This window comes from Saccoglossus kowalevskii, chromosome 6 (genome assembly GCF_978046115.1).
Source record: "Saccoglossus kowalevskii chromosome 6, keSacKowa6.1, whole genome shotgun sequence".
In the NCBI taxonomy this organism is placed as follows: Eukaryota; Metazoa; Hemichordata; class Enteropneusta; family Harrimaniidae; genus Saccoglossus; species Saccoglossus kowalevskii.
In genome coordinates this window covers 17,074,398-17,087,581 of record NC_140646.1, presented here as the reverse complement: position 1 = coordinate 17,087,581, position 13,184 = coordinate 17,074,398, and the positions used below count along the sequence as shown (strand labels likewise).

Below are 13,184 nucleotides of genomic sequence, written 5' to 3'. Positions count from 1 at the left end.
AGACAGGATGTGGTCTGAGGGCAAACGACAGGTTGAGGATGGAGTGTCAGACTGGAGTACTGAGGCAGTACAAGGAGGGGAGATAAGGTAAAGGCAGATTAAGGCACTGAGATGAAGTGACAGGGTAAAGTAAGAATGGACATTGAGAAAGTGAGGGATAGTGAGGTTAAGAATGAATATTAAAATGAGGAACCTGAGGGGATAGGCTAGAGAAGCAGGTTGGTGGGAGGGAGAATAGATGAACTATTCATATATTTATTTATTTGGATATTATGAAAAATGATATTTAAAAAATGTTTGTATTGTGTATTTTTATAGGAATTACGCGATGGGCGAATCCAAATGAAGCATCTAACAAACCGATGGTATGCTGAAGTAAGGGGACCAGCATCTGATGAAGAAGATGAGAGAGAAACAGAAATATAATAATAATATATCAAAAATGAATGTTCATAATATTTATGAAACATTGTAAATATGGGTATGGTATTGGTGAGGATTGAGCTTTTGGTGGGACAAGATGATGAGCGCCCTCTATAGATCGACCTTTTTACTTTAATAATGCATCTTGTAAGATGCACATAATTTGTCTGCAGGGCAGAGTTTAAAGCTTCTATGTAGATTTTTTTTTTTCACTTTAGTTATCTTGGTATATACTGTAAAACATGTTGAAAAAGTGACATACTATTTTAGCGAATTGTGGTAAAATGACGTAATAGCGAAATCTCTCGTCTTTGTTGATTTCCTGTTTTCACAATACTTGTTTGTCGTCTGCCAAAACAAATGCGCAGTTATTACCTCTATAAAAACAAAGAAAAACTGTCAAGTGTAATTAGGAAGTGCTCCAGATTTCTGTGTTGTTTATAAAGTGTGTGTGTTGTGAAAAAGACGTTGTTTGGCTGCCATTTTGAATTTATAATAAAGTCATTAGCGACATCTTAAATTAGCGAATTAGTTCTCTCGCTAAATTCGCTAAAAAGACATGCTCGCAAAAAAGACATGTTTTACAGTAAACTCCCACTCGTTTTTGAGAACATACATGCTCATCTGTCAGGATTATGTAGTTTTTTAAGTAAAACGATAACCGGGGTGGGGGGGGGTGTCAGTGTGGGTGGATACAGCAATATCACAGAGCTGGTATGAGTTTATACTGAGACAACAAGGAAAAGGCATTGTCGTACATGCTGTGTTTTTTTTTTTATTAATTTTGTATAGATCAAAGCTAATATGAACTTTAAACAGGGTTATTTATTTCACATATAACCCCCAGTATTAGATTTTAATTTGGAACAATGAATTAAGGGGGGGAGGGGGAAAGGGTGGGGGTGTCAATGATGAACATAAGGTATACAATTCGTTCTTGGCCTTTAAGTATTTCAAGGACAGGAAGTATTTTTGAGGCTTGTACAGATTTCAAAATAAGGGAGAATTTTTCAGATCATGTCAAGAGATTCCATATTGGTGCAATGTAGATGTTTACATGTTCTCACAGTTGCCGCATGTGGACAGCCAAATGCATGTGATTTTATTTTTTTCTGTGTGTGTCAATTTGGACAGCAACTGCTTGATATCATAATGGGACGTCACATATCATAGACTAAACACTTTTTAGTCTTGCTGTTTTTCTTTATACAGTGTTTGTGGGAGAAGCAAGAGCTTTTTATGTAATTTTTTCCTGAAAGCTGTAATGAAATGCTTTGTAAATAGCCGTATTTATTAATGAATAAAATCTGACATAAAACAAAGAATGCAAGTGTGATAAGTGTTTGACAAAGTTATTGCGCTATATTTTATTTTTTAATTGTGGGTAAGGCCATATTTTTTTTATTCCTTGTTTCTCTGGTTTTATAGGGCAATTTTTTTGAGGAAGGCGGAATAAAAATAAAATTAATTAATTTTTTCCCATTAGGTTTGTGTGATTCTCAAAGAATTGTAAGTGAGATTATTGATCGGAGAGAAGAAATGAAATAAAATTTTATTCCATGTATAACCTTGTTTCTCATCTGCGCGAGAATTCGGTACTTTAATCATGATACTCCAACGAAAATGCAACTTGGATTTGTTATGCGGCGGGCGGTAAATAATGAAATGAAAATATTGTTTGCGCTTACAAGTCGGCGGGCGCGAGAAATTACGCTGAAATAAAATTTTATTTTTATTTCATTTTTGGCTCCTGTTCTTTCGGCGGGTTCGCGAAACAAGGAATAATAAAAGTCTGGCCTAACTGCTATGAGCCGTACATATCTACACCACTATTATTGTGTATGGAGAAAGATTAATACATGTATGTATACAGGACTATAAGAACATGAAAAAAATGTTTCACTTCCACCATAGTGGGCGCATCACTGTTATCAATACAACTTTTCAAAAATTTTTGCTTTATGTGTAAGGTTTTCAGAGGTGACCCAAGGTTTTCAGATTTGGATTACCTTGAAATAGTCTCCCACCTGCACTTTCCCAGGAATATCTGCAAGCATTGATTTAATAAGGGTAACAAGTACTTGTTATGTCAAAAGACCTGTGGGACAAATCCTTGCATATTAGACTTTCAGACCTTTGAAATTTTGTTTAGTAGTTTTGAAAAAAAAATTCCCCAAGCCATACTGTACTAAACTTTACATCAGATCCATCATTCTAAACACCACTTCAGCACAGAGTTCACGAAAATTGATTGGCAAGAAATTGCCAATGTAGATATCTGGTGAATACAGTACACATAATAATTGACACTTTAAAAGGCTTTAAACAAATCTGTAACATGGTGGCGCTCTTCTTAAAAGCTGAAAATTAAAGGTTCATCAAAATACAGGATTGTTGACATTGAGTACAAAATACACGACTCAATCTAGACAGCAATAAATAGACACACTTACCAATTAGAATTTAAGCACATGCCTAAAAATTTATTACAAAAATGATCACTTTGTGAACACATAAAGATAATAAATAAATATTATATAAAAAAAGCGGGAATGAATATGAAGGTTTCAGATAACATAAATGTACAGACCTAAAATCAAAAAGAATATACAAGTCATGCTTGGACAAGTTATACATGTACAGCAAAACCAGACTCAGTTACTTGGTCATCTTTTTTGACTAGGTCCACTGTATTTTGTATCAATACATATGTATGGCCAAACAGATACATGTATGGCATCTTACAGAAGGCATAACCATGATCTCGTTGCAATGCCTGGCATACACCTCATTGCATCAATGGTTATCTCTCATTACGGGCAAGTCAAATAAAGAATTCATTCATTTCTCCCACAGAGTGCCAACCTGCTGTAGATAAAAATCTAACCAACTTTTATTCACAGGGCAAATGAAACTTAAAATATTTAGTATTAAGATGTAATTGTATCTATGCAAGTTTCTGATATTTGATGTGAGAAATTATGGAAGATGATCTTATGTGATACACTAATGTACCCTCTATGGGCAGACTCACTAGAACTACCAACAGGATTGTGATGGCATGCACTCCAGTAGAACATTAATCAATCAATTATTAAAAAGTTTAATTCCCTGCTTAGAGAGCTCATAGAATAAAAAGTTACTGACAATTCAGTATCTGTAGCGTAACCATCTTGAGAAAACATCTGGGTTCAAGGTCAATCTGCTTTGGCATGTGGTGAGTATCTATATAGTGTTCAGCCAGTGTATCATGACGCTTATCGCATTTCTATGATTCATTGTTCGTGTTCCTGTGGAGTGTAGCCATACATAAATGATTGTTCGCATTATATCCACAACAGTTGCGTTCACAGCTCTTCTGAGTTTTGCATTTACATGTATGTATACCATAATGTAACGATACTTGCATACTCTTACATATTTCTTCTGAAATAATAAAACATAGCGCAACAATTATAACCTTGCCTTTGTTCATTGATACAAGGTATAATTTGGAATAATGAATTGACAGGCATTAACAAGGTGACAATGATTTCAGCTATTTCAGGGGGGGGTGATACCAGTAATAGTGCCTTTTCCATTTCAATTTTTCTGCCAAGTTTGTTACTGGTTGACAGGTGAAGCTGGTTTTGTACTCGTGAAATTATGATATAGCATTCAAAGTGACTTGCACAAGCAGTCATATTATTGAAGTAGAATTTTGTGAGAAAAATTATGATCAAAAATAGACAGGTTTAATTTGAATGACAAGCAGGGAATATGAGCTCTGACAATGTACATTCACACAAATTTAATGGAAATTCATATACGTGAGTGTTGCTTGTAACAACTTTCTTTTAATGTGGAAGGAGGGAGCATAGCAACTAATTTATGCAACTGGATTTGAAGATACTAGTACGGCAAATGAAATACATGTATATCCAACTCACCTGAAACCTTCATGTGCGAATATCACATATTCTCGTAATTCATTTATTTTAACAAAAAGAAGCTTGGCAATTATTACATCTAAGTTTGAGCAATTCTGTGAATAAAACAGATATATTTTGGGTTTATTTCTTAGTGTTCTTCACGCTGGTTCAATAATGGACAGCAAAGCTATTTATTTTGTGCAAAGTCGAAGAAATAAAGAGTTCTCTATCACAAATGATTGAGACCATAGGTCTAAAATATATGTAATTATGTATATAATGAAGTTAGTAAAGTGAAGTAACAATATTTAAATTTTAAATAATTAATTATAAAATAGATCTTTTAGCAATGTACAAATGTGGCTAAAAACCAGAAAGTGGACATGAAATGTGACTTTAATAACTTATGTGCAGCAACAGTGGTAAATAATCCTATGCAAAACAAATCTTTGTTTTGAAAGGTATAATTGCAAAAGCACAAAAGAGAACAAAGTTCATAAAGAAGCAAGGGACTTTTATTGAATATTATGACCTGTAATTGTTTTTTATGTTTGTTTTTTTTGTCATCTGTAATTGTAACTTCCGCATATTGGTTAATAACAAAAATAATATTGTGAGTGTACAAGTTACAGTCAAAGTCACTGTCACCAAATTTATAATATGTGTATACATCCCGAATATTGTGAACACATGCTTTGCATATATATTTGCAGTAACCAGAGTTCCAGAAGTTGATTTCAGGCAGATCTTCAAATTATCAACACACTCATCCAAGCCGAGTATAAGACTGGCATACAACTTGGCCTGAAGCAAAATCTTGTTAATTGTGTGGAATTAAATCTGATTTGGAAAGCTTTACTTTCACAGCTGTGGTTTGATTTAGTGAGCAAAATGTTATGGCTGTTCTCATGGTTCTCATGGAGTTTTGGTTCTTTGAATTTTAGTGAGAATTTGCTCACTACATTTTGCTTACGAATCATCCAACCTCACCATCTAGTAACCACTGTTTTCATCAGCAGATATACTCACCTGTATTTATATAACTAGGTGCTTAGAATCTAAGTGGAGTTTGAGGTTGGCTGCATCGCAACTCACAGTCTCACACTGTGGACATTTATAGCCACCGTGGAACTGTGCGTAATGGTGTGATAACAACATCACATCTATGCTGGTTTCGTATACACAGTCTGGGCACTTATATGGTGCAGTCTTTAAATCAGAAAACGTCACCTGCATTACAAACATCAAAATATTGGGAACAACTATTAGTGTTTGTATCTAGTGTACAACTTCGGTTATATTTAATATCTGAAAACATAGCATCACGTTTCGGTCATCAAGTCAATTCTGATGTTTCCTTGAACTTCCAATGCCATACATTTTTCCGGGAAAAATGTGGAGCAATATTTTGGTCATTTTTATGTACTTCTGTAATTCATTAATTTTGGACCAGTTGGAGCAAGTGTAGGACAAAGTGCTTCGAGTAGTACAATACTAGAAATAACACATGAATATTTTCCTTCTTGGCTAAAATAAGTTCTTATTAACATTGTAGTCTGAAATAAAAAAGGCAGTACATGTTTTCACTCGTATTGGTTTTGCGCCCTGCTCAGACACCAAAAAAATACAGATATAATGGCGTAGTATTCAGTTTGTTTGTATATTTATTGCATATATATCTATTAATTATTATTTTGTCTAGTCACCAGTTTAACCAAGGGAGTGTAACTAGTACACTTACATTACAATTACATTATTCCACAAATCTTTCAAAACAGAATGCATCACTGATCCAACACTTTTGCCTAATGCCCTTGGTTGGACATAATTTCCCACTAACAATAGGTCTTGATCAAACGAATTGAAAAAATATGGAATCAATTTATGCAGGTTACATTTTATAAAATGCAATAAAAATTTACTTTTTGTATTCAAATATGGGAAAATGAGATGGTAGAAAATCAACGTGTTATGTGACACTGGTTAATCCTCTATTAAACAGAACTGAATTTGTAAGAATCTTGAGTCAAAATAGAACTCATTTCTTTCATTTTTACACATGCATTGTTTATAAATCGTGAATTTCACATTACCAAATACAAATCCCATAACCATGGTAACACTTATTTGAAGATTGCTATGTCAGTGTACAAGCTTTTGTTGCACCAGAAAATGTGCACATTTCTGCATCACAAATGATCCCTGTGCATCAGTGACGCACCATATCAGCGACGCACCATATCAGCGACGCATCACATCAGCGACGCATCACATTAGTGACGCATCACATCAGCGATGAATCACATCAGCGACGCATCACATCAGCGACGCATCACATCAGCGACGCATCACATCAGCGACGCATCACATCAGTGACGCATCATATCAGTGACGCATCATATCAGTGACGCATCATATCAGCGACGCATCATATCACCGACGCATCATATCACCGACGCATCATATCAGCGACGCATCATATCAGTGATGCATCACATCAGCGACGCATCATATCAGTGACCCATCATATCAGCTTAGAGAGCAGTGATACACATTTGTGGTACTTTTTTTTTACCGGAACGTGTATTGATTATTCCCCTCCCCAAAAAAACGAAGAGCAATAACGTCGAAATCCCATTCTTGATGACATCACTTCATAATGTGTGACTTGTAAAAAAATTTTAATCTCTTACCCTGTGTACATTTTTGATTTTCGAAAAATGCTCAAACACGAAGGGTACAGATTCCCTACATCCTTCACAATCACCTGACATCACGCCGCTGCTGTCTATTGGCTTATTGTCCACAGCATGACCGTTGCTGTCTGTCGGCTTATTATCCATGGCTTGACTCCTACTGTCTGTCGGTTTATTCTCCGTGGCTTGACTCCTGCTGTCTGTCGGCTTATTCTCCGTGGCTTGACCGTTGCTGTCTTTCATGTATGCATTAGTACGTAGCACTACACTGACGTTTTGTTCCTGTACTGCATTTGTCATATCAACTTCCACTGACACAGCATCATTACCAGTACTCACAGTGGAGTCTACAGCTAGATATGAAACAAACAAACAAATAGTAATAAACTTTCACCTTCTCTGAGCACCAAAACCAAATTTTTCACCTTTCACAAAAAACAAACAAAAATAGTTTTGTCCATCTTTTTCAAAAAAATGTTATTCAAGACTGTAGCCACTTGGAAATTATATTCAATTTTTTATAAGCATTGGTGACCATCCATGACCATGAGCTAGCAAGCATAATGGAATAACCACCACATTTGTAAACAAGAACAAAGCGACACAAACGCTAACTTTTTATTTCATATTACCATAGTAAATTACTAGAAATTAAAGTCATCTCGCATTAATTTCTGGTGATCTAAATTCAACAGTACTATAGAATTTTCCCAATTTGATAATTTTATAGCACTTTTTAGAAAATATTTTGTGACTGTGTCTTTAGGAACCCAACGAAATTATCACTGCTACATTAATTTGTGATTTTCACCAACTTTTGAATATTTGTCTCTCGTAAGATTGGAACGGCTACAGAACATGTTTTGGAAAAGCGTCCACTGGGCTCGTATAAATGGTTGAATCTCCAACACAAAAAATGATTGAGGGTACTGATTCCATGCAGTGAAATGTACATACAGTATTTGCTTTATTAGAAGCGCATCTCCAAAAGAAGTGCACAAAACCCAACAATTGTATTTAATGTTGGATGATTAAAATGTGACATAAAGTGGCCATATATCCAACTGTTATTTTACCTGTATGCTCACTACTAATAGAGGAATACAGTAATTACACTATGTAGAATGGGTACAATCTATACTATAAATGAGACCTACCCAGACCCTTATTCCCAGCTGGTGTACCAACACTTTTCTTAGCAACAGGCTCCATTGTATACATCACCCCTGCTGGACCAAGAAACCGGTTTTGAAGAATCGTATGAATCTGTGACGCATGTCCACTAATGTCTGTAGTGTTTGTAGTGGTATCGGCCCCACTTGTGTGTAGCGCCACACTCTCAACTCTTTGCTGCTTAGCTGGACAAGTCGATTCTGTGTCTGAATTCGATAAAGGTCTTTTTCGTACTAAGAGGTCATCAACGTCCATACTGATGGTGGTTGCTATGGGAACAGTAGGTTTTGTAGATGCTTGTACGCTATTCGGTTGCAGCTGTTGAGTTGTTGTACACTGAGTATTTTTCATTATAGGTGTTGGCAACTGTGTGGTCAGATTATTGATTTTTTCTTCCGTGTTTTCCTTCATCAAATTTTGGGTCCTGGATCTTGGCAACATTGAGGCTTGTGCAAATTGCACAGTCTGTTGAAGTAATGTTGGAGTAGATGTTGCTGTCTGAGGTGTCAACGTCACAGACTCGTGACAGATCGGTTGTATGCTAGTACGTGGGCTTTGCAGTCCTGGAACAAAAACAACTTTTGGTAGCGACTTCATAGCTTTGCCCGAGTTGGCAATGACAGACGGAGTCAGGATTATGGGTGACATTGATCTGATAGGAATCGCAGATTGCGGTGCAGATGTTCTTGAAATCTGATGCATTGGAACTTTCATCATCGGCACTGCTTGTGTGGTCGGACACCTGACCATTACCATTCTCGGTGGTAACTGATTATCGTTAAAAACCTGATTACACAGGGTAGCTTTGACTGGTACAGACTGCTTGTATTCCCGGATTGCAATTTTAGGAACCAACTGTGATTTCCCAATAAGCGAATGTACTATATCACTATTTATCTGATGTTGGGTTTTTGTTCTATTAACAGTCTCTTTTTGTTTTGGTTTGGCAGTCAGCTCTATTGTGCCATTAACAATCAACGTCAGAGACGTACAGACAAAAGGTACATCCCTCTTACTGGTCTCCCTTTCGCTTGATATCATCATTTTTAACGCTTTTTCTAACGAGTTATGGAGATCCAGTAACTGCTCAACTGATTCTTTTTCCATTTTATCTAGCATTGCTTTATCAGCGGTTTGCAATTTTGCATCAGGATTCGCTCTTAGTAGCGGCTGAAGGGCAGTTGCTACATTCTGCAACACGCCCACTATGCGCTGAGTTTCAGGCGTTGCATCAGTCGTACTGTACCCAGCACTAGTTATCGGTTGCAAAGCAGAAGCCACACCGTGCAGTGCACCAACAATGTCCTGGTTAACCTCTAAACCAGATTTGTCATTAGATAGCGAGTTTTTCGGCTCTGCCTCATCCTCGCACGAAGCTCCATTTAAAATGGAAGGAAGCTGCGTAACCGCCGAGATCACTGAAGTCTGATCTTTGTCAGCCGGCACGGAAGTTGATCGTAGTACACTTGTTTTCGGTTTATTGAATCTCACTTTACGGTTATTACCAGATGACGTTATCACGTTATGCCAGCATTGGTAATGTACTTCTAACTCTATCATTGAATTAATGGACTTGTCGCACAGATCACAGCTGTATGGATACTGTACACACGCACCTAATGCAGATAAGATAAGAGCATTTGTTACACACCAACAATTTTGCATTGCATTGTACGGTACTATAAAAATCCCTACCATATAGGAGCAGAAATAAACCAAAATGTTTTATATACTGAGTGGTTAAAATACAACTTATTTTTACCACTATGATGCATCTCTGTCATTTACGCATTCGCTCAAAACATATTTGCACTTTTGAATTTTTCTTTGAATTGTACCTCATTTGAGATAAACTATGTCACCAATATTGAATGTATTCCAGAATATTTATGTCACATATACTGTGAAATACTTTATTTTAGCTGGAATTTATTTTCGCTGAAAAGACATTTTGGATGTTTTGTGTGGAATTTATTTTCACTGATTTTTTTATGAGTTTAATGTAAAATGTAGGAAAAAAGGTATATTCGCTGGATTTTATTTTCACTCAATCATTCCTTCAGCGAAAATTAATTACAAGCGAAAATAAATTATTCTAGAGTATAGGATTTCATCGGACACAGAAGCACAATAGTGTCTCACTGAACATAAACTTTAACACAATTCAAAATGTTTTTTTCATCACAATTTGGGATTATCCCTCAATAGCACTACAAGCTGAAATATATTTTTTGATTTGATCGAATTCTATTAGACCTAAAAACACTAGTTAATATTTATGGTTAGTGAGCATACCATCAAAATTTGATATCTCTTATTTTGCCACTGTACAGCACCCTCTGTTGACAAAAAGTGAAGACATATACTAGTAATAACGAAAAAGTCAAACTCAAAAACTAAAGTCAAACTCTTTTTTGAGAAAAAAAATTGACTCAATAGGAAATTATGTTTTGACATAGGAATTACATAAAAATGTTGCTAAATTCATCCCTGTGACTGGCTATTTTTTTTTTTCATTTTTAGTGGTATCCACTTGTGTTCTGACAGCAGAAAATATCAGTTTCCACCAAAAATGACCCAATGACATTCATTAAACATACAAAATTTGGGAGAGAATCACATAAGGTACTTCTATATCAAAATTTTAAAACGTTCTGAGTAGGGATTTTGGGAAAGAAGTCAAAATATATCAGTTTTAACTAAAAATGACCCAAAATGAACAATTTGATAGAGAGAGAATCATCCAAGGTACTTGTATACCAAACATTATCACTTAGACTACTGGTTTTCAAAATGAAAATGTAATTGTTGGTGGGCGGACGCTGGATGACAAACAACAATCAATCAATAATATTAACAGCTTTGCTGTGTCACCTTTGATGACAGCAGAGCTAAAAAAAATGTACCAGATTATAACGACTGACCTGGATTCTTACCATGACCACGGTTACTAACGGTTACTAACCTTACTGTCACCTACATGTATACAGAGTGTATCTTTCAGATGTTGATTATTATGCAAATACAAAACTACCACATGTACTGTGTTATCATGTTTGCTCTATTAGAATCGCATCTTCAAGAAGAGCATACCAAATATCATTTATTGCGTACGAGACCATTAAAATATGCCTCACTGGTATTTTGACCGTAGACTCACCTTAATCACATAATCACACTATTGGAGCAAAGACTGTATCCATCTAATGCCATCACCCACAACCCACAGAGCTTCCGATAAATAAAAACTTACATTTGTGTAATAAAAACTCTCTAATCCCTTGGCAAGATCGTAAGCATCCTTTGCAAAGAAGTAAATCCGGAGATCCTGCAAGTCAAATGTATAATAATAACTTTATTACACAACTTAACCATCTGTGGGCTTAGTAAGGTAAAAAAAAAAAATGAATACAAAAGACAAAAAAAATAAGACACACTAAAATTAAAATACACTGAAATTCAACATAGAAAGAAATACAAATTAGAAAATCTCTGAAAAAAATTGATTAAACAGCAGCAAGGTTCTCCCAGACCACAGTTACATATTTATCTTTCACAAAATTGTATTTTTTACATAATATGACAAAGCCATATTATTTCCCATTATTTTCACAAAGCTTTCCATTCTGGACAAGTCATTAATTTTTATTTTAAAATACTTCAAGACATGTTTTCTCTCTACTTCATAGAAATTGCAATCTAAGATGAAATGCATTTCATCTTCAATTTGATCTGAATTGCATTTTTTGCACGTTCTTTCATTTTCTGAGGTTTAATAATGAAGTTTGCAGGCAAGCAGTATTTGTGTGTGGGGGGGGAGGGGTATGTGCAACTCTTTGGCGATTGAAGGGTGGGGTGTTATTTGCAACTCTTTGGTGATGAAAGGGAGGGGGTCAGTAACAGTAGAAAGTAAGAAGAACAAGTTGTATTATTTCAAAACATGCAAAAACGTTATTAGAAAATAACATTGCCATTATTAATAAGTTTGAACACAATAAGCTGCCCACCCCTTCATTGAAGTGGTTCCTTCCAAAACCTCCCAAGCCGACCCAACCCACGTGATACAAATATAAATGAGCTAAAACTAGATGTTCCGAAGAAACGTTCTCCGAAATATTACTATCATGATATAAAGTGTTGGGGGAAGTCCGAGAATATGCAAATGACGGGAAAAAGGAGAATATCTCAGTGAGCCTGCAAACAGCTGTCACAAAAATACCGATAATTAAACATAATGTAAAACAGTGAAAGCGTTTATTTTGTACACTACACGCGCCGAGTTTAGCGACTGTGGCGGCGATTACGATCACACACAACTTACTTTTCGGCGTTTCTAAGACATCATCAGGCTTAGGGTCCATTTTGCATGAATGATACGATATAACAAAACCCTAGTTCGCAGCAAATACACCGGAGCAATATATAAAAGATGTTTTCGCCAGTCTATCCTGAAAACCCGTGTGTGAAGGAAGCTCCATGCAAATCAGATGGGCTGATATTTTTCTGTTACCCGATTGGCCAATTGACGTATGTGACGTCACTGTCAGGCCTCCGTCACATGATAGTAGTACACAGTCACTTGATCAGTTAGACTTTGACCTCAGGTCACCTGAACTGAACTCCTCTCTATATATAGACATTGGCGATCTGTACGACGTGATAAGCGACGTGGTTATTTACACCGTAAATTTAAATTTTCACCGCACTGTTTTTTCGGAATATTTAATGGTTCTGTCCACAGATAAATATATCGCGTTGAAAGTCAAAGAGCAAAATGTGTTTATGATCTACGTCTGAACATTTTAGAACGATGTACACACATCAGTTTTGTTTGGACTTTACGTACTTTGTACCTGGATCACGCCATGTCCACGTGGGTTTGCTTTATCTGTATGAAAGAGTTTAGCAGGTGACACATCACATGACCAAGGGCAAAAGGTGGATTTAGCGGATCACCACTACAGAGATGACTATTTGAACG

The 13,184-nt window shown here is 36.0% G+C and overlaps 2 protein-coding genes across 4 annotated transcripts in view; one reads left to right on the top strand and one right to left on the bottom strand.

Moving 5' to 3' along the window:
- LOC100373530 (sodium/hydrogen exchanger 8-like) overlaps positions 1–1,748 on the top strand; it is a 29,250-nt gene extending 27,502 nt beyond the window's left edge. For both annotated transcript variants that reach the window (XM_085500114.1, XM_085500115.1), the window contains exon 15: positions 319–1,748. In XM_085500114.1, coding sequence (XP_085356240.1) covers positions 319–426 — 108 coding nt within the window. In that variant the 3' untranslated portion in view covers positions 427–1,748. The remainder of the gene's footprint in view (positions 1–318) is intronic.
- On the bottom strand, positions 1,694–12,702 carry LOC102804488 (uncharacterized). 2 transcript variants are annotated; one of them, XM_006820694.3, is made up of 7 exons: positions 12,525–12,702; positions 11,457–11,531; positions 8,188–9,819; positions 7,028–7,383; positions 5,364–5,564; positions 4,353–4,447; positions 1,694–3,849 (listed from the first exon to the last, which is right to left on the bottom strand). In XM_006820694.3, exons 1-5 carry the CDS (start codon positions 12,562–12,564, stop codon positions 5,370–5,372), a joined length of 2,298 nt encoding a protein of 765 aa, XP_006820757.2. In that variant the 5' UTR covers positions 12,565–12,702; the 3' UTR covers positions 1,694–3,849; positions 4,353–4,447; positions 5,364–5,369. The 2 variants fall into 2 exon arrangements, with proteins under 2 accessions (XP_006820757.2, XP_085356239.1); XM_085500113.1 differs by lacking the exon at positions 12,525–12,702 and having other exon boundaries at positions 11,364–11,473.
- Positions 12,703–13,184: the final 482 nt, after the last annotated feature.

Excerpts from the sequence above, each read along its gene's own strand:
- LOC102804488 (XM_006820694.3), bottom strand. The coding sequence starts at position 12,564 with ATGGACCCTAAGCCTGATGATGTCTTAGAAACGCCGAAAA. Across the intron at positions 11,532-12,524 it reads TGTCTTAGAAACGCCGAAAA|GATCTCCGGATTTACTTCTT; the intron begins GTAAGTTGTGTG and ends TTTGACTTGCAG. Across the intron at positions 5,565-7,027 it reads AAATCAAAAATGTACACAGG|GTGACGTTTTCTGATTTAAA; the intron begins GTAAGAGATTAA and ends TTTGTAATGCAG.